Source organism: Heterodontus francisci, chromosome 31 (assembly GCF_036365525.1).
Source record: "Heterodontus francisci isolate sHetFra1 chromosome 31, sHetFra1.hap1, whole genome shotgun sequence".
Lineage (NCBI taxonomy): Eukaryota > Metazoa > Chordata > Chondrichthyes > Heterodontiformes > Heterodontidae > Heterodontus > Heterodontus francisci.
The window spans coordinates 42894148-42919103 of NC_090401.1; the positions used below are offsets into that span (position 1 = coordinate 42894148).

The 24956-nt window shown below is 45.3% G+C and overlaps 1 protein-coding gene across 1 annotated transcript; it reads right to left on the bottom strand.

Moving 5' to 3' along the window:
• Positions 1–324: 324 nt before the first annotated feature.
• nudc (nudC nuclear distribution protein) lies at positions 325–22582 on the bottom strand. The gene is made up of 9 exons (XM_068011414.1): positions 22409–22582; positions 20336–20413; positions 19947–20156; positions 17660–17746; positions 16514–16633; positions 15933–16127; positions 12651–12734; positions 10722–10840; positions 325–1481 (listed from the first exon to the last, which is right to left on the bottom strand). Exons 1-9 carry the CDS (start codon positions 22487–22489, stop codon positions 1430–1432), a joined length of 1026 nt encoding a protein of 341 aa, XP_067867515.1. The 5' UTR covers positions 22490–22582; the 3' UTR covers positions 325–1429.
• Positions 22583–24956: the final 2374 nt, after the last annotated feature.

A 24956-nucleotide genomic window follows, 5' to 3' on the forward strand; every position in this document is an offset into this window, starting at 1 on the left:
TGCTGGAGGGGTGAAGTCAGGGACTTTGACGCTTCCCTCTTAGCTCATGCTTCCTAATAACCTCACGCATGTACCCCTCCACTCCCCTCTCTTCCAGTCTGAGACTGCTACAGCCTGTTTCCAATGCAAAATATTCAGTTAAGATCCACCCAACCAGGTCTTTCACTTCGGTCAGTGTGAAGCTAAACACAGGCCCCAGGGGTAAGAGGTCAGTGTTCCGATGTGGCGCTTTCCTTTTGCTCTGGAAATAGAACCTTTACCCAAGTGTCAGGCCTTTGTTGTAGTGTCTGTGCGGCGACTGAACAAAAATAGGTTTAATGCAGCTTAATGCAAGGACAATGAACCACAGCAACACAACAGCTCGTGGCTCGACTTTATTGAGTAATGAATTCCAGCATCATATCCAAACAAATTAAAAATAAACATAAAACATACTCCATGAGGGCTAGTGCTGCACTCACTGATTTATCTAGCCACCCTGTTACTGACCTGGAAACATTGAGACAAGGAAATGGAGAGCAACGACCCTGATATTTACAACACTTTGGCCTTCACCTGGCACTGCGTGACAGTTCAATCAACCAGACACGGCTTCAAAACCCAGCACAAAGTAGCCCGTCTGAAAGCAGCATATGTGCCAATATGGATGTGACTGGGCAAGAACATATAGGGTAACCAGGAAGAAACAGCACTCAGTAAAACACATCCGAACACAAGTTCACCCCGTTTCCACTTTTTCAGAAGGTGAAGTTTTCTTGGCATTCACTGAAAGCTTCAGTACAGAGTGAAAGGGAGGGTGTCTAATATGATTCATTTGCATAACATGTTGGTGTCAAAATAAGTTACTGACACACAGAATACCTTATCTGAAATCAGTGGGCAGCAAGGGGAAATAAAGGACCATCAAGCATGTTCTGGACAGCTCCCGTTACACAATATTTTTCAGCAGGATGCTATCAAACTCACTTGGAAAATGACATAAGAGACTTAAACACATACATAAAGAGAGATTATCTGATCAGCCCTGTAGAGAGACAATGATGATAGGGGTGATAGCAACACCCATTGCGCATTTCCCTCGGTTACTATCTGGCAATCACCAGTAGGAAAGGTTAAATGTAATTAAACATTCAATCCTGTTTACAGTGAGCTGGGAAACTAGCAACACCAAAAGGTGCTTAGGTGGTCATCTGAGGTCAGCCATAAAATGCAATAACGCGGTTAATGGGCAACCCATGGGTGCCAGCATGGTGACTGCACTGCAGGTGCCAGGTGCACGATTGCTCTCCACATAATGAATAACCTGAATGATGTACAAGCTCAGAAACCAGGATGCAGAGCACTATGCAATGCTCAAAGGGAGTCGTTCCTGCAGAAACTCTTCCAACAGTCTGAGTATCCCCTTCAGCCCCAGGGCAGACGCGTATTTTTAACTGAACTTGGCCTTTGAGAAGTCCATCTCTGGGTGTTGCTCCATGAACCTGCAGAATGTGGCAAAGGAGGAATAGATCCGGCTTACAAGTCTCAAAGTATCAACAATTCACTTTTATCAAGTGTCTTTAACAGAACGATCAGATTCAGGGCTACCAATCTGATTTTTAGCCCCCCTACTACTGAGACCAGCTTAACTCTGCAGAGCAGAACTCCAAGCACAGCTGTTTGATCAGTGTGTGACTATCAGCTGAGGCAGCACATGCTGCAACCTGTAGTCAGACAGCAGGGTCTGATCAAAGTTCTTTCAAGCAATGGACACATACACATCTGTACTTATTCTAGTAAAGAGGGTGCTGGAAATCCAAATGCTGGAAACGCTCAGCAGATCAAGCAGTGTCAGAATTAATGTTTTCTGTGTGTCCTTCAAAGCTGGAGGGCTTTCCAGATGAACAGCATTTAAAAATGAATGGAAGGAAGGAAAGGGGAAAGACAAACAGATTGAAGAAATGGACTTGAAAGTGCATGCGCAAAACAAGAGATAGCTAAGTGACCAAAGCTGGAGGACGTCACAGGTGAACAGTTTGGTGAGAGATAGCAAAAAGAAGAAAGTAGTCTAGAAAATCGGGAGGCCTCATAGGGACTTACCCTGTGCAGGGTAATAACCCTGCACATAAATGGCAGCATCCATGGAGCCTCTGATATTGGGCCTTAGACACGAGAGACAGTGCAGCATGAGGAGGCCACACAGTCAGTTTGAGTCACGGGGGTAACTGATCTATGGCTCAGGATGGGGGTGGCAGAAATCGGGGGTTGGGACCAGAAACTTAAGAATGGTGCTGGGAAGGGGAGCCTCTTGCTTCAGGATATCCAGGTGAAGGGAAACACACACACACACAGATCAGGGCCTCGTGTCTGGAGGTTGCATTTGAGGCAGATGGTGGGGGAGATTGGGCAGGGCAATCGGGTGGATGGTTTACAGGTGAATTACTCATCTTCTCTGTTGCAGGCGATCCCTACGCCTGATGTAGCCACGAGGGCGCTGGCTGCCTTGGGGCAAACCAATGTTGCAGTGGGGACCTGAACCAGGAGTTAGGTGCTTTATTTACAGAAAGCCTAATGCCTGGTTCATGCAAAGGTAAAGGGCCCTATTGTTAGTCTTTACTCCGTATAGTGGATGACTCACTTCCTGCCCGCCATTCTGGAGCCTTAAGCAATCCAATTTCTAAGCAAGAGTATGTGGATGTCTTTGCGTGTCTGTGTGCATGTACCTGTATCAGTCTGTGCATACATGTATGTAACTGTGTGTGTGCATGCCTGTGCGTGCTCCTGTTCTACTGCAATTTCTTTCTGTTCCAAAGAGGGATCCAAACCTGAAACGTTAACACTGTTTCTCTCCTCACAAACACTGCCTGACCTGTTGAGTATTTCCAGCATTCTCTGTTTTAGTTTTGATATTTATTGTATCTGTTCAGATCTCCCTTCTACAAAATGCAGGTTCTAATGTCCAATGTCACAGCAGGAAAGATTTTTGTTCTATTTCAAATTGAGCTCAGTCCGAGCTGTGTGATTGCAGAAACAGGATTCAGCAGTCTGCTGGTGGATTCATTCTGCTGTTACAGCACCTTCCAGCAACTCCACAATCAGACCAAAGACAAGGTCACAGCTTATAGCTTCATTAATCTTTGACTATCAAGGAGGCAGAGTAATCCGAAAAATAGCACATTGCAACACGAGTATCGACCTGATTGAGAAACCATCCATATCCACAGGAGACACTTTATCCATTACATTCCCAATTCTTGTGTTGGGAATGCCAGAGAATTGCTGCACATCCCATCCACTCAACTCAAACCCCTTACACACCCACAAGCCCCCACAACACCAGGGAACTGCTGCATAACCCATCCATTCAACTCCAATCCTAAATAATTTCACAGATATTTACAAGCCAGGAGACAGACATTCTGTACGTTCTAACTCAAGTTAGGGAAAAGGTCCTACAGTCAGTGCCAAGCATGGTATCTGCACTCAACAGATCAGAATGTGCTGCTCTGACTGCTGATCTGCGCAGTGGTGGTAGCATGGGGGTCATTAGAGGGCTGCACCACCTCTGGACTGTGGGACGGAAACTACACCATAGCAATGTAACTCAGTAAGAGCCATGCCCATTGAAACATATTACCCATAACAACTTGCATTTATATAGTGCCTTTAACATAGTAAAAAAAAATCCCATGGCACTTCACCAGAACGATTTTAAACAAAATTTGACACCGAGCCACATAAGCTTATGTTAGGACAGATAACTGAAAGCTTTGTTAAAGAGCTAGGCTTTAAGGGCATCTTAGAGGAAAGACAGGTAGAGAGGAAGAGAGTTTTACGGAAGGAATTCCAGAGTTTAGCGCCTAGGCAGCTGAAGGCACAGCTGCCAACGGTGATACAATTAAAATCGGGGATGTGCAAAAGGCCAGGATTGGAGGAGTGCCTAGACCTCACAGGGTTGTAGGGCTGGAGAAGGTTATGGAGATAGGGAGGGGGCAAAGTCATGGAATGATTTGGAAAAAAGGATGAAAGTACTAAAATTGAGGCATTACCAGACCAGCTTACTTGTAAACCATGCCCATATTTTCAAAAGGCATTTAATAAAGTGACATGCAAGAGGTCGTTACACAATATTAAGGCTCATGGAATTGGGGATAATATATTAGCATGGATTGAGCATTGGTTAACAGACAGAAAACAAGAGAGTAGTATTAAAGAGGTCATTTCAAGTTGCAACTAGTACAGTGCCACAAGGTTCAGTGCTTGGGTCTCAGCTATTTGCAATCTATAACAATGGCATGGACGAGGGGCCTGAGCGTAACATATCCAAGTTTGCTGATGCGACAAAGTTGGGTGAGAAAGTTAGCTGTAACGGGGATGCAAAGGGATATAAATAGGTTGTTAGTGGGCAAGCAGGGGATTGATGGAGTATAATGTGGGGAAATGTGCAATTATACACTTTGGTAGGAAGAAAGATTTGGGTGTCCTTGTACACTACTGACAACGTTAACATGCTGGTACAGCAAGCAATGGTATGTTTGTTTTTATTGCTAGGGGATTGGAGTATTTTTTCTAATTTGTTCATGGGATGTGGGCTTTGCTGGCAAGACCAGCATTTATTGCCCATCCCCAATTGCCCTCAAGAAGATGTTGGTAAGCCACCTTCCTGAACTGCTGCAGTCCATGTGGTGTCAGTATACCCACAGTGCTGTTAGGGAGGAAGTTCCAGGATCTTGACCCAATGACAGTAAAAGACCAGCGATATATTTCCAAGTCAGGGTGGCGTGCGACTTGGAGGAGACCTTGAAGGTGTTGGTGTTCCCATGCATCTGCTGCCCTTGTTATTTAGGTGGTAGAGATTTGAAAGGCACTGTCAAAGGAGTCTTGGCAAGTTGCTGCAGTGCACACACTGCTGCTATGGTGCACCAGTGGTGGAAGGAGTGAATATTTAAGGTGGTAAATGGGGTGCCAATCAAGCAGCTGCTTTGTCTTGAATGATGTCGAGCTTCTTGAGTGCTGTTGCAGCTGCATTCATCCAGGCAAGTGGGGAGTATTCTATCACACTCCTGACTTGGGCGTTGTAGATGAAGGACAGACTTTGGGGAGTAAGCAGAGTTACTTGCTGCAGAATCCCTGCCTTTGACCTGCTCTTGTAGCCACAGTATTTATGTGGCCGGTGCAGTTAAGTTTCTGGTCAATGGAAACTCCCTCGGATGTTGATGGAGGAGGATTCAGCGATGGTAATGCCGTTGAATGTCAAGCGGAAATGGTTATCTTATCTCTTGTTGGAGATGGTCATTGCCTGGCACTAGTGTAACACAAATGTTGCTTGCTTCGACAGAACCTTTCAAACCAGTGACCTCTACCACCTAGAAGGTCAAGGGCAGCAGGCACACGGGAACACAACCACCTGAAAGATCCCCTCCAAGCCGCACACCATCCTGACTTGGAAATATATCACTGTTTCTTCACTGCTGTTGGGACAAAGTCCTGGAGCTTCCTCCCTAACAACACTGCGAGTGTACCTACACCACATAGACTGTAGCAGTTCAAGAAGGTGGCCACCCACCACCTTCTCAAAGACAGTAAGGGATGGGTAATAAATGCTGGTCTTGCAAGTAACATTCACATCTCATGAACAAACAAAAAAAGTAAGGAAGTCTTGCTGCATTTATGTGGAGTTTTGGTGAGACCACACCTGGAGCATAGTGTGCAGTTTTGGTCTCCTTATCTAAGGAAGGATGTACTTTCCTTAGCAGAGGTACAAGAAAGGTTCACTAGATTGATTCCAGAGATGCCCTATGAGAAGAGCTCTATTCTCTGAAGTTTAGAAGATTGAGAGGTGATCTCATTGAAACATATCAATTTTTTTTTTTTTAGAGGGCTTGACAGGGTATACACTAAAAGGGCATTTCACCTGGCTTGGACAGTCTAGAATTAGGGATCACAGCCTCAGGATAAGAGGTCGGTGGTCATTTAGGACTGAGATTTCCTCACTCAGAGGGTTGTAAACATTTGGAATTCTCTACGCGAGAGGGTTGTGGATGCTCAGACATCGAGTATGTTTGAGACTGAAATTGTTAGATTTTTTGACACAAAGGAAATCATGGTGATAGGACAGAAAAGTGGATTTGAGATAGAAGATCAGCCATGAATGGCACAGCAGGCTCAAGGGGCTGTATGGTCTAATCCTGCTCTTATTTACGCTCTTATGTAAGTTTACAATGTGTGAACAGTTTAGAGCATGGTTCAGATAGGCAATTACAGGAGAAAGTACAAGAGCATTCAGATAAGATTGATATAGATTGACAGGCTCCTGTTAGACACCCACAGAATGAAGAGCTAACTTGTGGTCTCCAGTGTTACCTGGTACCTGCTACATTTCTTTATTGTAACAATTCATTCTTAGAAATCAGCCAAGTGGATTAGGACAAGTCTCTTTACTACCCAGGCACATGGTCACATACCTATATATACACAATGATACCCCGAGCAATTGCAGTTACCGCTGCATGGGCACATTACTGCAAGTTAAAGCACTGCTTTACATAACCCAGGCAGAAAAGGTTCTTTTCATTTAGTAAAATTGCAAATGTCACATCTAAAGAGAAAAATAATTAGCTTGCATACTTACATTTTTGGAAGTTTTAAGCAATATATTTCTCTTGGGTTCAGTAACAATACCCACCCCTGTGGACTGATTTCACAACACCGCCCACCCAAAGCAAACTGTGCCTTTTAGTCACATATTGGCATGTAAGGGTCTGGCTTATTGAACCACGTAATGTTCCTCTCCGGTGGGTCGATGGACGTACATTCTAACCGACTGCAGCTCAGGTTCAGGAGCACACAGACAGACCGGTGAAATGGGCAGACACATGGCAGATGCAATTTAATGTAGAGAAGTGACTCATTATGGTAGGGAGAATGAGAAAAGGCGATATAAATAAATGGTACAATTTTAAAGGAGTGTAGGAACAGAAAGACCTGGGTGTGTTTGTGCAGGACAAATTGAGAAGACTGTTAAAAAGGCATATAGGATCAATAAACAGAGACATACAGCACAAAAGCAAGGAAGTTATGCTAAACCTCTATAAAGCAGCAGTTAGTCCCCAGCTGGAATTTTGTGTCCAATTCTGGGAAACACACTTTAGGAAGGATGTCAAGGTCTTAGAGGGTGCAAAGGACATTTACTGAAATGGTTCCAGAGATGAGGGACTTCAGTAACCTGAAAAGGCTAGAGAAGCTGGGGTTATTCCTCTTAAAGTAGAGATGTTTAAGAGAAGATTTAATAGAGATTTTCAAAATCATGAAGGGTTTTGTTAAGAGCAAATAGGGAGAAACTGTCTCCAGTGGAAGAAGGATCAGTAATCCGAGGGCACAGATTTAAGTTAATTGGCAAAATAACCAGAGGCAACAGGGAGAATTTTACTTTTACACAGCAAGTGGTTGTGATTTGGGATGCACTGTCTGCAAGAGTGGTAGAAGCAGATCCAATAGTAACTTTCAAAAAGGAATTGGGTATATACTTGAAGGTGAAAAAAATTGCAGAGCTATGGAGAAACAGCAGGGGAAGTGGGACTAATTGGACAGTGTTTTCAAAGAGCTGACACAGGCACAATGGGCCAAATGGTCTCCTTATGTGCTGCATGATTCTAGGTCTATTTATTGAACATTAAACAGGTAAATGAATGGTATTTAATGCAGAATTTGATTACAAACTTTACTAATTTCCTCAAAATGTCAAAACATCACACCTTTCCTATGCTACTCCTCAGCATGACACTGATTCCTGAAATACTGATTTGATTTGTTACGTGGTGAAATGCTGCCATAGAACTGCTGATGAGCCCAGTGTCTCTAATGGCTTCAGAACAACTGCTGACCGGCAGAGAGTCAGCCTCGGATATACCATTCAAGCACTTTCAAAGGACGTTCAGTAACTGAATTCCTCAACATTAGGTGCTCAGTCATTCACAGGATTCCTAACAAGAGAACAGTTGTGAGTCAAGTGTGGATTTCCTGTGAGCCAGTGGATCACAGGTCCTGACAGGCTAGCAGGGGTTCATTCTTCAGCTGAACCCAGCTTTATCCTGTAGGTACCATTACAAAAAGGCAAGAAGCCAATAATACAAAACCACAGGTAAAACTGCTTTGTGTTTGTAACATTTCCCCCCACCCTTTCCAGAACAGCGCTTCATGCATGAGTCGTGCTTCAGTGCATCTCATGGTTGCAATGTCAGAAGCCCATCATCCATCCCCCAGGTCTGTGCCCCTTGGCTAAACCACTTCAAACTGCCAGCTGTTTGGCAAAGTCCATGCAGATCAGCTATCTCCGTGGTTTTGTGTGCTGAATGCAAAGCTTGCTCTACTCCTGGTAGTGTATGGATCATCTGCCTACTCTACCCTTGTCTTAAATTAGGCTGAAATTGCATGGCACCTCATGCAGTACAAAACGTGCTAAAATAAAAATTCAGTGACAGAGTAGCTGAACACCAGGCCCAGGCAAGTGCCTCTTTAACTTGCACGATGCTGTAGGAGCTTGCCCTGCCTTCCCCAAGTTCTCTGGCAGGGTCAGCTAGCTGTAGTGGCTTCAGTACCAACATCAACCCCAATGGGAAGACAAACCTTCCTAAAGATCAGCATCTGTTGGCTTTGTGACCCATTTTGCCACATTTTAAATACCCTGTCTGTCCTCTCCCTTATGTCACCTGCTTGATTTACTGACGCCAGGCAGAGGCTTAACTACTGACTCACCAGCCTGGGTCACCCCCTCCTCCCTCATTGGGAAAGACTTCCACGAACCAACTTGACTTGACAAAATTCGAAAATGTCATATTGGGCTCGCTAAGATGTTGAACTGCATTTTTGTTCTAATTCATTTCATTACTTTAAACACCACAGTTCAGACACAAGCAGTTGTAACAATGTAGAATCAGGTCTTTAATGAGACATCACACTTCAAAATCCAGTATGTGTTCTCAGGTACATCACATTTCATGATTCCAGTATGAATAGGTGGGTCTTTATTGAACTCATATCTTATAAACCAGTATGCTCAGGTCTCACACACTTCACAACACAAAGATTGGTTGTGTGGTCGATGGTGAGGAGGATAGTTGTAGGCTGCAGGAAGATATTGATGGTCTGGCCAGATGGGCAGAAAAGTGGCAAATGGAATTCAACCTGGAGAAGTGCGAGGTGATGCATTTGGGGAGGTCAAACAAGGCAAAGGAATACACGATTAAATGGGAAAATATTGAGAAGTGTAGAGGAAGTGTTTTACCTTGGAGTAAATGTCCACAGATCCCTGAAGGTAGCAGGACAGGTCGATAAGGTCGTTAAGAAGGCATATGGAATCCTTTATTAGCCGAGGTATAGAATATAAGAGTAGGAGGGTTATGCTGGAACTGCATAACTCAGTGGTTAGCCACAACTTGAGTGTGCAGTTCTGGTCACCTCATTACAGAAAGGATGTAAATGCACTACACAGGGTATGGAGGAGGTTTATGAGGATGTTGCCAGGACTGGAAAAATGCAGCTATGAGGAAAGATTGGATAGGCTGGGGTTGTTCTTAGAACAGAGAAGGCTGAGGGGAGATCTGATTGAAATGTACAAAATTTTGAGGGGCCTGGATAGAGTGTTGAAGGGTCTATTCCCCTCAGCAGAGAGGTCAGTGACTAGGGGACATAGATTTCAAGTGTTTGGTAGAAAGATTAGAGGGGAGATGAGGAAAAACGTTTTCACCCAGAGGGTGGTGGGAGTCTGGAACTCACTGCCTGAAAGCGTAGTTGAGGCAGAAACCCTCAACTCATTCAAAAGGAGTCTGGATATGCACCTCGTGCTGTAATCTGCAGAGCCACGGACCAAATGTTGGAAGGTGGGATTAGCATAGGTGCATTGTTTTTCGGCCGGCACAGACACGATGGGCCAAGTGGCCTCTTTCTGTGTCTTAAACTTTCTATGATTCACAATTCCAGGATCAGTAGAGCACACAGTGGTCCACTCACAACTCCTATACCAATTCCACACAGACCACCAAATCACAGCACACTAAAGAAACACACAGGTGACACCAGAACAACAACACATATCCAGCAAAATGCACCCAACTCTTCTCCATCTCCTATAATTATTCCACTACCATGGCTACATTGCCCTCCCAAGCTCCACAGCTACAGTTGCCCCCACAAGCTCCCAAGATCATTCCATTACCATAAACACGTGACCAGATCAACATCTTCTAGAATGGATGAGCGAACTCCACACATTCCATTCTAGAAGACACCACTACCCTAGGCCCACCAACCCATCACATGCCCGCCTACATAATGCATCCCTTGTTCATCAGAAAGCTATTTTAACCCGTCGTGTGCTGATCCCACAAGCACCCCAGGACATTGAGGCACACAGGTGGTGTTCCCACATCCCCACCAGCTTGAGTCACCGCCTTTTCCTCCCCCCGCCAGCTCAGTTCATCCTCCACCCCACCCACCAGCATGGGACATCTTGTGTGCCACCCCCATCCCACCCACAGCCAACATGGGACATCCTGTGTCCCCACTCCACCACCCCACAGCTAGCATGAGGAATTTTTCCCTCCCAAACTGAACAAAGTCCAGCCACCATCACCCTACAATCCCTCCATTTGTGCTGGGAGAACTTGCCCTGGTTATAGTGAGACAGACTGGTTACACTAGCTAGTACAATGGATCTTTATCAAGTGCAGCAACTGAGGACTTACTTTTTCAGTATGTCTTGTTTTTTCTGTTCCTCTGAAGTGGGAAGCCCCATGGCTTTCTGCCGTTGATCATACATCATCTTCTCTACCATGCTCCGTGTCTCACCGTCCAAGTCTGATAACTAAGTGCACAGAGAGCAAGCAGTTTTTCAACAGGACTCCACTCATTAGTACTGAGTTGCTCTCATCAGATAGGATTGGATAGGCTTACATTGATAGAGTAACCAAATTTAAAATGTAGGTCAAGGATGCGTGAAAATAAGTGCGATGATCTGTTCACAAACAAGCCAAGATAAAAGACAGGCAATGTGTTTAAAATGTTTTGGTATGTCACCAGTCCGATTCATCAGACTGACTGTTTGTACTTTAGAAGTGCTTTCAAAGGAGGCAAGGTGGTTGAAGTCTGTCAATGTGAAATGAGGAAGTGGGTGGGATGCGCTGGAGGCCAGAGACAAAGAATCAGTGGACATGGGGAGGGGACACAAAAGGCTGGAGTAGATTGCAAATGTAGGGTTGGATGTGGCTGTGGAAAGATTTTAATATAAGGATGAGGACAAAAATTTTTAATTTGATTTATTGGACAAGAAACCACTGCAGACTAGCAAGGATAGGGATGCTGAGCAAGTAGGATTTAGTGTAGGGCAAGGTACAAACAGCAGTTGGGAGGCTGGAAAACAGTGCAGTGTGGAAACTGAGTCTACAGATGACAACAGTGTAGCTTACGGCTTTGGATACCATGTGCTAGGGCCAAGGAACAGGGTGAAGTTACTAACAAAGCTGTGGCGTTTGCGGTAGGTGTCATAACTGCTTTTCTTTTCTTGATGTTCAATTGGAGAAATTCACTCACTCATTCCTAACACTCTGGAACAATGATGGCCACTGCATTGACATAGAGCCTTTAATCTGGAATAATGTCTTTAAGGCGCTGTATAGGCTCAAGAAAAAGTAGATGCTGAGCCCAAAAAAGAGATTAGGAAGAGAGACCAAAACCTGAGCCAAGAGGTGGGTTTTAAGGATGGTATTAAAAGGAGAGGAAGCTGGATAGGCAGAGGGGTTTAGGAAGGGAATTTCAAAGAGTAAGACCTAGGTGGTTGAAGGCACACTGCTAATGGTAGGGTGACAGGATGGTGGGTGGTGGAAGACGTGCAAGAGGAACAGAGTTTGAGGAAGAGGTGAGGGCATGGAAGGATTTAAACACAAGGGTAGAATGTGGTGAGGCTGAAAACCAAAGTATGGCTGGATGGGGGGTTGATGGACGAGTGGGACTTGGTGCAGGAAGACAGACAGGCGAATGCACAGAGGTTGTCAGTATCTACAGAGATAGGTAGAGCTGCCCATCGGCAACACTGACCCTGGAACCTGACCATATTTTTATGAACTACATCACTGAGGGATAGCAAATAAATAAGGGAGAGGAGGGGGCCAATGATGGAAAGAGTCTGAGGTGATTGTGAAGAATGGAGATACACTGGCTGCATTGGACAGGTTGGAGTGGAACTAGACAAGGGCAGTCCCACTGAAGAGCTATGAGAATGGCCTCAAAGTTAAAGCTGTTGTATCTTCTGTAAGTGGGATTGTTTGTGCTTACATTATTAGTCTATGATTTAATCTCAGTCATGCTCATTGTAAATCAAGTCTCTGCTACAAAGGTCTCACCTTTGGTATGTTCCAGCTTTGTGACTGAGAGGAAACACAATGGCCATGTTTCTGAAATCCAGCAAGCAATTCATCCCAATCGGAGTTAACTATTCTAATGATTCAGTGCAGCAGAGAGTATGAAAGATCATAAAGTCAAAATGCAAAAACTGACACCAGGCCCTCTGCATGTTCCAGAAGGCCCAAATAGTAACACGCCCCTTTAAAATCACTGTGCTCACCCGGCAGACACTCTCCATATGACAGGATTGGAGCAGAGAAATTAAAAACACTCACCTTTGAATTCTCAGGGTTAATTTTTTTGGTATTAAGCTCAGGATCTGTTGTCACTACTTTGCTCCACCATTCCATTTTATTGATCTGAAATTAGAAAAGAAATCCTCACAGACGTGGACATGAATCACAAAAAGGTACAGCAAGAGCACAACTGAACTGGAATTCCCTGCAGACGCAGTGGGCAAGGAAATGTGCCCAGTGTAACCCTCACTCAGAGTCTGGGAATCCCATGGTAACCCTCACCCACAGCCTGATGTAAATCTCACCCACACACTGGGGAGTCCAGTGTAAACTCTACCCACAGACTGGAGATCCCATATACGAACATACAAATTAGGAGAAGTAGGCCATTCGGCCCCTCTAGCCTGCTCTACCATTCAAGATGATCATGGCTGATCTGTTTGTGTTTAGAATTCCACACTCCCATCTACCCCTGATAACCTTTAATTCCCTTGCCTAACAAGAATCTATCTACCTCCGCCTTAAAAATATTCAATGACCCCGCCTCCACCATCTTCTGAGACAGAGAATTCCAAAGTTGGACAACCCTCTGAGTAAAAAAATTTCTCCTCATCTCTGTCCTAAAAGGGTGACCCCTAATTTTAAAACAGTGCCCCCTAGTTCTGGACTCACCCACAAGAGGAAACATCCTTTCCACATCCACCTCGTCAAGACCGTTCAGGATCTTATAAACTTCAATCAAGTCTCCCCTCACTCTTCTAAACTCCAGTGAAAACAAGCCCATTCTGTCCAATCTTTCCTCACAAGACAACCCGCTCATACCAGTTATTAATCTAGTAAACCTCCTCTGAACCACATCCAACGCATTCACATCCTTCCTTAAATAACTAGGCCAAAACTGCCCACAGTATTTGAGATGTGGTCTCACCAATGCCCTGTATAACTGAAGCATAACATCCTTACTTTTATTTTCAATTCCTCTCGTAATAAAGGATAGCATTCCATTAGCCTTCTTTATTACTTGCTGTATCTGCATACTAACTTTTTGTGACTCATGCACTAGAGCACCTAGATCCCTCTGCACCTCGGAATTCTGCAGCTGTTCTCCGTTTAAGTAATATTCTGCTTTTTTTTATTCTTCCTGCCAAAGTGAACAACTTCACATTCTTTGTGTCATCTGCAAATTTAGCTACCATGCCATCACTCCCCTCATCTAAGTCATTGATATAAATTGTAAAAAGCTGAGGCCCCAGCACAGACCCCTACAGGACTCCACTCATCACATCCTGCCAATCAGAAAAGGACTTACTTATGCATACGCTGTTTTCTGCCAGCCAGCCAGCCAATCTTCTATCCATGCTAATATGTTACCCACTACACCATGAACTCCTACTTTGCGCAATGACCTTTTATGTGGCACCTTGTCAAATGCCTTCTGGAAATCCACATACAGTACGTCAACAGGCTCCCCTTTATCCACGCACATGTTACTCCTTCAAAGAACGCCAATAAATTGGTTAAACATGATTTCCCTTTCACAAAGCCATGCTGACTATTCCCGATTACCTTGAGTTTTTCTAAATGCCCAGCTATAGCCTCCTTAATGATCAATTCTAACATCTTCCCCACAACAGACATCAAGCTAACTGGCTTATATAGTTACCTGTTTTCTGCCTCCATTCCCTACCACCACTCTTGAATAGAGGGGTTATATTTGCTATTTTCCAGTCTGATGGAACCTTTCCAGAATCTAGCGAATTTTGAAAAATTATCACCAAAGCAACTATTACCTCATTAGCCACCTCTTTTAAGACCCTAGGATGAAGCCCATCAGGCCCCAGGGACTTGACAGCCTACAACTCCATCAGTTTGCTCAGTACCATTTTCACCAAGTTCCTCTCTTCCTTCCACTTCCTGATTTACAGCTATTACTGGAATGTTTTTTGAATCCTCTATAATGAAGACAGAAGCAAAATATTTGTCCATTTCAGCCACCATTTCCTTATTATCTATTAACTCCCCAATCTCTAGATGACCAACACTCACTTTACTTACTCTTTTCCTTTTTAAATTCCTGTAGAAATTCTTGCTATCCGTTTTTACATTTCTAGCTAGCTTCCTCTCATACTCTAATTTCTTTCTCCTGATTAACCTTTTAGTCATTCTCTGCCGTTCTTTATATTCTGACCAATCATCTGAACTGCCACCCACCTTTGCACAATTATATGCCTTTTCCTTACGTTTGATGCTTTCTTTAATTTCTATCCATGCTAATATGTTACCCACTACACCATGAACTCCTACTTTGCGCAATGACCTTTTATGTGGCACCTGGTCAAATGCCTTCTGGAAATCCACGTACAGTATGTAAACATGATTTCCCTTTATCCACACACATGTTACTCCTTCAAAGAACGCCAATAAATTGGTTAAACATGATTTCCCTTTCACAAAGCCATGCTGACTATTCCACGGATGGTGGGTCCTCCCCTTAGAATTTTTCTTTATAGTAGGAATATACTTATCTTGAGTAATCTGAAATATGCCCTTGAATGTCTGCCACTGCTTCTCTATTGATCTATCTCCTAGCCTCGTAACCCAGGTCACTTCAGCTAGCTCAGCTTTCATGCCCACATAGTTGGCCTTATTTAAGTTTAAAATACTTAGACTCACTCTTCTCTCTTTCAAACTGGAAGTAAAATTCAATCATATTGTGGTTGCTGCTACCTAGAGGTGCCTTTACTGAGGTCATTAATTAATCCTGTCACACGACACAATACCAAGTCTAATATAACCCACTGTCTGGTTGGTTCCAGAACGTGCTGCTCTAAGAAATTATCTCGAAAGCATTCTATGAACTTCTCATCCAGGCTCCTATTGCCAATCTGATTTTTCCAGTTTATATGTAGATTAAATATCACCCATGATTATTGCCGTCCCTTTATCACAAGCACCCAATATTTCTTCTTGTATACTTCGTCCTACATTATGGTTACTGTAAGGGGGTCTGTAGACCACTCCCACTAGTGACTTCTTTCCCTTACTATTCCTCATCTCCACCCAAACCAATTCTACATCCTGATCTCCTGAACCAAGGTCATCTCTAACTATTGCACAAATGCCATCTGTGATTAAGAGAGCTACCCCTCTAAGAGTGCTACAATCCCCATATGGATTGTACACTCTTCTCCTGCAGGGATACATCTCATTGCCCAAGTCCAGAGCTGTGGAGTAAGTTAAGAGCAAAGACATGAGGACCTCCAGTGTGGGCAGGGGTATGAATGAGGTTTCATTCTACCCACCATGTCGATGCCAGCTCACCTTCTCTAGATGTACATTAATGCTCTTTCCATCCTCCAGCAGCCATGAGCTTTCTTCCACTTTCACATCATTGAACATCTCACCATCGATCACAGGAGGGTGGCCTTTCAAACCCACTTTCAAGTGACGTCTTTGGATCTCCACAATGAGGTCCCGACTCTTCAATCTGAAGTTGACTTGGAATGGAACCATGAGCTGCGAACACAAGAAAGTAAGAACAATAAAACAGCCATTCAGCCATAGCCAGTTACTCAATCCAATCATTTTGTCCTGTGTTACCCAAATCTACACTGCATCTGAAATCCATCCATTCCCCTTCCAAATCCTTCAAAGCTATAACAGTATTTATTGCATCATGGAAACCTCTAATATAAATGTAAAATTATTTCTGAGTTTACCTCAAATTATATTATCTGCAATTTGTCATCACACCCCCATCTCACCATCAAAATTCCCCTCCATTTTCTCAATGTGAATATCCCCCTTTACTGCAGCCATTATATTTGTTGCTTCATTTCCTGCCCTAGCCTGGCCTCATGAGCACTGTAGTAAATGATTGGAGCAGTGCGAGTGACACTTACATCCACCTCAGACAGGGTCTGGGTCCACCGATAGTTTGGCAGATCGGCACCATTTCCAGCATTGGGCTTCAGTTTCCCTTTATCCTTCTCATCTTCTTCACCTTCAGACTCGGACTCTGTCTACAGAAGCGTGAGGGATCACAAGAGAACAGTCAATACAGGACACATCTTGCAGCAATATAAACTTTGTTTCTCAAAATATATATGGAACGTTTCACAAATGTGTGCATGGATGTTGGACAACAGAATCTTAGTTATAATGTGCATGGTCACAGAGTGAGCACTACAGCAGTCACGTACAGTCACAGAGCGACCACTGCAGTTTTGTACAGGGACTGTGCAGCAGCCAGGCCGATCTGGTCATCAGATTCCATTACAGTCAAAATTGAAAATTCAACCAGATGAAGCAAAGGCACTAGAGATTTAAACATTAAATTTTAAGATGGAATGAAGTTAGAGGCTTGGGCCTGGTGAAGCCTGGCACTCACTTAATGAGCAGTCTCAGTCGTTGCTGGGTGCTGAGGATGCCCAATTTCAACATTCTGTGATTTTCCTTACTGCTTTGTCTATGATAAATGCCAAAAGAGAGGAGCTTACAAGAACCAGATTTCCACACAGATTCTGGTCTGTGCACATTTTACAAAGTTATAAATAGAGGTTACAATATGGAAACAGGCCATTCAGCCCAACCAGCCCATGCTTGTGTTCACCCTGCACGCAGGAAAATAGTCCGAATCACATTTACCCGTCCTGTCCCCTTATCCTTTCAACACCTTTTCCATCATCTACCTGCCCGATCTAATCTGGAATGTTGACATAGTTTTGGTCTCAACCACTAACCCTGGAAATGAATCATACAACCTATTCAGTAACTTCTGCTGTACAGTGTGTGCTGTGATGCAATCTGTGTTTGAATAGCTTGTTATCTGGGCCCACATAATAAAGAAAGGACAGATGGGTGAGGCGCTGATGACTGCAAAGAATTTAAATAGACAAGTGGAGACAATCGGGAAAAAAAACTCAGCAGATAAAGAAATTAAGATAGAATTTGTGGATTTTTAAATATGGCCCTGTCTCTCTTTTCCCAAAGCCCTTTAAACAATCTTCCTCCTTTCCCTCTCCCACAGTGACTCAACTGTACATTACCTGTTTTATTTCCGACTTTTCAGAGTTCCTTTCCCCGTTGGCAGCAATTTCGTCCCCATCACTTTCCTGTTTCTTATGCTCCTTTTTCTAAATGAAAAATGCAAAGTGAACGTTCTCATCATGGCACACCTGGCCAGCTATTAACCTCCGCCTCGCCGTGTGCAGGAATGTCAGGCATAGCTCCCAGCTCTGGATTCCTGACACAGCTCCTGGGTTCCCTGGTGCTGCAACAGCTCCACAGGCACCAGTCAGTGTCTAGTGTTTTGTGCCCATGGTAATGCTTCACATGTAAATTTACCCAACATCAGCAACTGATTCAAACACACAGGGAGGGCATGACAGTGCAGCTGAACCTGTCCTCAACTCAAGAGGACGGCTGAGATCCAACTTTGTTTCGTCCATCGTCTGGATGGAAAATGAAGGAAAGGGGCTGAGTTTCAGGTCACAATTTCACCCAATTGCCAGATTGGAAGCTAGCAAGTTGCAGGCATGTAGGGTGCCACTGCGTGCTGCCTGTACGTGCCCTTCGGGGTCCCAGCACCAGTTGTAGGAGCCTAAGATATCCTTCTACAATTGGGAGGGTGCTTGTGCCAGAGAAAACTCCAAAGTGTTCCTGAGCTTGAGTGACTTCACTTGTGGCTCTTAAAGGGGCTGCTGGAATCGGCCACAAAAAGATGGCCACAAAACCTTTTAATGGTTACATTTCTGTGCAGCCGGAAGCAGGAGGTGCCAGCCCAGACACCACTGCCCGCCCAACACCCAGATGCACCCACAACAGACCCTCCACTCATCTCACAATACCTACCCAATGCCCCCAACCCATCCACCCACCCATCCATCTGCTCCCCGCCAGCCCATACCTCTCACCCCGCCAGCCTCCACCTAACAACACCACAACCCCAACAAGACACTGCACCTCCCACAACCACCGAACATCCCCACCCCCAGGCATCCTACCCAGCCACCATTTCACCCCAATTCCTACCTGCAGGCTAGTGTCACAGCTGGTCAGCACCGGTCATTCCCTGAGCTGCATCCGGATTCCTGATTGGTGGCCAAAGCTGGCCTCTTTCATGAAAATACCAGAGATGGAATTTCCTCTATGCCTCACCCTTCACCTGAGTTCCTTCCTTAGAAACCTGCTACATTATAATTGACTAATGGTAAATCTGAGACACCTACACCCAATCATGCCATACTGCAGCATAAGGAAGTCATTCGGCCCCTCAAGCCTGTTTCACCATTCAATTACATCATGGCTGATCCGTATCTGAACTCCATCTACCCGCCCTGGTTCCATTGTCCTTAATACCCTTGCCTAACAAAAACCTTTCAATCTCAGCTTTGAAATTTTCAATTGACCTTGCCTCAACAGTTTTCTGGGGAAGAGAGTTCCCTTTGCGTGAAGAAATGCTACCTGACATCACCCCTGAATGGACTATATAATTTTAAGATTATGCCCTCTTGTTCTGGAAACCCCCAACAGATGAAATAGTTTCTCTCTATCTACCCTATCAACTCCTTAGATAATTTTAAACACCGCAATTTCATCATCACATAATCTTCATTATTCACGGGAGTATAAGCCTAGTCTATGCAACCAGTCCTCATAATTTAACTCTTTTAGTGCCAGTATAATTCTGATGAATCTGTGCTGCACCCCTCCAAGGCCAATATATCCTTCCTGAGATGCAGTAACCAAAAGTGAATGCAGTACTCAAAATGGGGTCGAACCAGGGCTTTATATAACAGCAACACAACATCCACTCCTTTGCATTCCCGCCCCTTTGAGATAAAGGCCAACATTCCGTTTTCCTTTTTAATCATTTTTTGTATCTGCCACCAGCTTTTAGTGATTTCTGTACTTGAAACCTTTAATAATCTTTCAGAAAATACTTTAATCTATCTCAAGCGCAAAGTGGATGACCTCACACTTTCCCATATGAACTTCATCTGCTACAGTTTTGCCCACTCACTTAATCTATCAATGTCCCTTTGCAACTTTCTGTTCCCATCTGCACTATTTACTGTGTCAACTAACTTGCATTCATCAGCAAATTTGGGTACACAGCTCTCTATTCTGTCATCCAAGTCATTTATAAATATGGTGAAAAGTTGAGGTCCCAGTAAAGATCCCTGCGCAACACAACTAGTCACATCCTGCCAATTATCTCTATTCCTGTCTATGTCCTAACCAATTCCTATTCCAAGTCAATAGGTCGCCTTCAATTCCATGATCCAATTTTTGTGCTGTGATTGGCCTGTGGATGCTGCATGCCACACTCACCTGGTCAATCTCCCTCTGCAATTTTTCTGCCTCCTCGTCAGTCAGCTCTTTGATTTTTGGCTGCTTTGGATCTGGTTCAGATTTCTCCTTCTCCTCAGTGAGCTTTGCCCGTTCCAAGTTATCTTTTCTCTCTGCTTCCTTTTTCACTTCCTTCTCCATCTGAACCTGTATCGCTAATTTTTGATGGTGTTTGAATGTTTCTGTGACCAACTGTGGAAAATATATGATCAGAATTATCAGTTAAAGGGGAGACCCATAATCAAATTGAATTGAGAGAGAGAAAGAGATGTATATGTAGCAGGGCCCTCTGTACTGAGAGAGAGATGGAAATACAGCGGGGCCCCCAGAAATGAGAGAGGTGGAGACTTAATGGAACCCCCTGGACTCACTTTGTTAGCTGCTCCCTGCTCTCCACCAGTGAAGAAGTCAGTCTTTCGCCTCAGGAAACTGAAGAATGTATCCACGAGCTGGAAAAGAAAATTTTATTCAGACCCGCTGAAGTTGACAGGTCACCCAGCATCAGCCAAGTACATTCTCCCATAAAAATCACATTAAGTAAGAATGAATTAAATCAAGTCAGAAACACAAAAATACATTCACTCAATTTCACATGGAAATAAACCAACTTTAAATTGTTTGATGTTTGAGTGCAGCTCACTGTGCGAGCTGGTAGGGGAGGAGCACCATGCAGTGCCGTACATCAAACTCTCATTTCCTCTCATAGCACTGGTGAACTGGACATTTCACCATTTAACCTTTCTTTCAGTTGTACAGCGGGCAAACTACCATTACCAGCTGTTGCACCAGCACTCAGCATTGACAAGAAACTCAGAGTAAACAAGGGTGTACTCCTGCTGCTGGAGGCAGAGCCAGTACACAGCTGTTCAGAGATAGAGTCAGGCAGGCTCAATGGCTGAAGTGACCAAGGCCATCCCACAGACCAGAGAATCTATCAGTTAGGTGAGTCAGAAGGGCATGAATTCAAGTCACAGTCCGAAGACCTGAGTTTATAATCCAGGCTGATGCCCCCAGTGCAGTACTGAGGGAGTGCTGCATTGTCAGAGCTGCTGTCTGTCAGATGAAGAGTCAAACCGAGGCCCCGCCTGCCTTCTTTGGGGGATGGAAAAGATCCCATGGTTATTTCGAAAGAAGAGCAGGGAGGGTCTCCACGATGTGCTGGCTGATGGCTGTCCCTCAATCACCATCACAAAAACAGAGTAGCCAGACATTTACCACATTGCTGGTTGTGGGATCTTACTGTGCGATGTTTAGCTATTGCTTTTCCTACATTACAACAGTAACTACATTTCAGAGTGCTTTGGTATGTCCTAAGGTCATGGAATTCTTTCTTTTTTTAAGTTTGCTATTGTAGGGATGGTTCCAGGTACTGTGTACTGTTGTGCATGTGCACAGCGAGGTGCATAGAGACTGCAGAAAGCACAGTGTTAAACAGATACATTTTCCAGAGCAAAAGGAGCAGCTGAGGAGTTATCCAGAAAAGGCTTGCAATATAGAGCAGCCTCAATTTCATGGGCATGAGGGGATCTACACGTGAAGTGGGGGAGAGGGAGGGGACATCCATTCGTAAAGGGAGGCGGGGAGGGCATCCACCCAGGGAGCCAGGGGAGATAGAATCCATCAACATTCTGGGGGTTACCATTGACCAGAAACTGAACTGGACCAGCCACATATACTGTGGCTACAAGAGCAGGTCAGAGGCTAGGAATTTTGCGGCGAATAAATCACCTGTTTCCCCAGTGCCTGTCCACCATCTACAAGACACAAGTCAGGAATGTGATGTAATACTCTCCACTTGCCTGGATGGCTACAGCTCCAACAACATTCAAGAAGCTCAACACCTTCCAGGACAAAGCAGCCTGCCTGATTGCCACCCCATCCACAGCTTTCAATATCCAATCCCTTCACCGATGCACAGTGGGAGCAGTGTGTACCATCTACAAGATGTACGGCAGCAACTCACCAAGGCTCCTTCGACAGCACCTTCCAACCCACGACCTGTACTACCTAGAAGGACAAGGGCAGCAAATGCATGGGAACACCACCAACTGCGTGTTCCCCCTCCTGACTTGGAACTATAATCACTGTTCCTTCACTATCGCAGGGTCAAAATCCTGGAACTCCCTTCCTAACAGCACTGTTGGTGTACCTACACCCCAAGGACTGCAGCAGTTCAAGAAGGCAGCTCACCACCACCTTCTCAAGAGCAATTCGGGATGGGCAATAAATTCTGGCCTTGCCAGTGACGCCCATGAATGAATAAAAAATCTACCCCCTCCCTTGTGGGGGATCTACCCACCGGCCCGCGGGGGGGGGGGGGGGGGGGAATCTACCCATCGGCCCGTGGGGGGAGGGGATCTACCCACAGGTTCGTGGGGGGAGGGGATCTACACACTGGGTGGGGTGGGCCTAGCTCCAAGCCGGAGTGGGGATCTCCTTCATACCTGGTGAACACCCCCTTCATGTTGCTGGGCCATGGCCAGCAGAATCCCATCGAAGCGATCCTCGCCAGATGAGTCGCCCATGGTGTCTCTGTGTTAATGCGGTTCCCTCAGGCTATCACTCAGTCACACGCTGCTCCAGGCCCAGGCCGCTCACCCGGAAGTATTGCCGCCCCCCCCCCGGTCAAATGTGATGGACAAGTGTCTCAACCAATCAGCAGATACGCTGAGGCAGACGCATGACGCCAAACCAATAGAATTCGACTGGGTTCGATGTTGTGGGCGCAGTCACCATGGAAACTGGAACATTCGGGAATTGGGCCCTCGTAACCCGGGCTTCAGCACATTCTCGATTTTGTGGCTCTAATTTGGCCTGACGTGTTTGCAGTTGGCAAGAAGCCGCAGGCTATAGGCTTTATTGGGAGGGCGGCTTCGTGGGGACGAAGCTGGGAAAGGGATATCGAGGCACTGGAGAAGGGGCAGAGCAGATTTATTAGTAGGACACCAGGACTGAAAGGTCATACCGAATAGGCTGCAGATATATGAAAAGGCTTAATAGGGGAGATGGTTCTACTTGTAGAGGAGGTCAGAATTAGGGACCATAAATTATAGTCACTAATAAAACCAGTAGGCAATTTAGGACAAATTCTTTACCCAGAGAGTAGTTAGAATGTGGAACTTTTACCACAAGCAAGGAGTGAGTGGCTGAGGCAAACAGTATAGGTGTATTTAAGTGGAAGCCACATAAACGTGAGCAAGTAAGGTTATGACGATAGTTAGATGAATAAGGTTGGGAGGAGGCTCTGAGGAAGCATAAATGCTGGCATAGACCAGTTGAGCAGAATCGTCTTCTGCTCGGATCTGCTGTCCGTGCGCAGACTGATGAGCATCTGCAACCAGTTCGAACTGGCCTCGGGAGCCAAAGTTAACCACGGCAAGAGCGAGACCATGTTCTTTGGGAACTGGGCTGACCGATCCTTTGTCCCCTTCACCGTCAGGTCAGACTACCTGAAGGTGCTGGGGATATGGTTCGGAAGGGCCGGGGCGTACACCAAAACCTGGGAGGAGCGAGTAGCCAAGGTACAACAAAAATTGAGTATGTGGGGGCAGCGATCTCTCTCCATTGTGGGTAAGAACCTGGTCATCAGGTGCGAGGCGCTCACATTGTTGCTGTACATGGCGCAGGTCTGGCCCATACCCCACTCCTGCGCTGTGGCGGTCACCCGAGCCATTTTCCGCTTCATCTGGGGATCTAAAATGGACCGGGTCTGGAGGGACACGATGTTCAAACCTCTGGATAAGGGCGGGAAAAATGTACCCAATGTGGCCCTCATCCTGATGACCACATTCGTGTGCGGCTGCATCAAGCTGTGTGTAGACCTCCAGTATGCAAACTCCAAGTGTCACTACGTGCTGAGGTTCTATCTGTCCCTGGTGTTGCGAAGGGTGGGCCTGGTCACATTGCCGCGGAACGCTCCATGCAGTTGGACCGTGCCGTACCACCTATCCTTCGTGGAGCAGTTTCTGCGGGAAAACACCTTTGACCACCGATCCATCAGGCAATGGTCTGCACGGAATGTCCTCAAGGCCCTACGGGAAAAGGAGACGGTGGATCCTGTCGGATGGTTCCCCGAGCAGACCGCCAAAGTCATTCGGCGGAATGCCTCATCACCAGAACTTTCAAACAAGCACCAAGATGTAGCTTGGCTGGTGGTGAGAAGGGCCCTCCCCGTCAGATCCTTCCTGCACGCCTGAAGTCTCGCCCCCTCCGCGCAATGCCCCCGCGGTGGCTGTGGTGGGGAAGAGACGGTTGCCCACCTCCTCCTGGAATGTGTCTTTGCAAAGCAGGTGTGGAAAGAGATGCAGTGGTTTTTGTCGAGGTTCATCACAAGCAGCTCTGTAACACAGGAGTCTGTGCTCTACGGGCTGTTCCCAGGGACGCACACCGAGACAAGCATCAACTGCTGCTGGAGGACTATCAACTCGGTGAAGGACGCCCTTTGGTCTGCCCGAAACTTGCTGGTCTTCCAGCGCAAAGAGTTGTCCACAACCGAATGTTGCAGACTGGCACATTCCAAGGTCCAGGACTACGTGCTGAGGGATGCACTAAAGCTTGGGGCAGCCGCAGCGAAGGCTTAATGGGGAAAGACCATAGTGTAAGGTCCCCCCACCAAGCTGAACTGAGGGGCTGGATCCATGGGAAACCCCTCGAACTGTATCGGGAAAATTTTCATTTGCTGTAAATGTAAAAATGTAATTGGCATGACAAATGTGAAATGGATGGGTTGTGAGGCAACTCATGATTGTATTGAAGGAAACTGATCTCCCTTGCAATGTTTGTATTTTTTGGTGCTGTTTGAAACTGTTTGGCAATGTATTTTTTACAGATTTTTATGAATAAAGTATATTTTGGAAATTAAAAAAAAAGTTGAGCAGAATAGCATTTTCTATGCTGTAAATACTTTGTAATTCTCTGCAATCCCTGTGTCACACAGAAACTCCATGCAATTCCTTCTATAAACTTTTCAAACCTCTATTCCTAATCTAACTC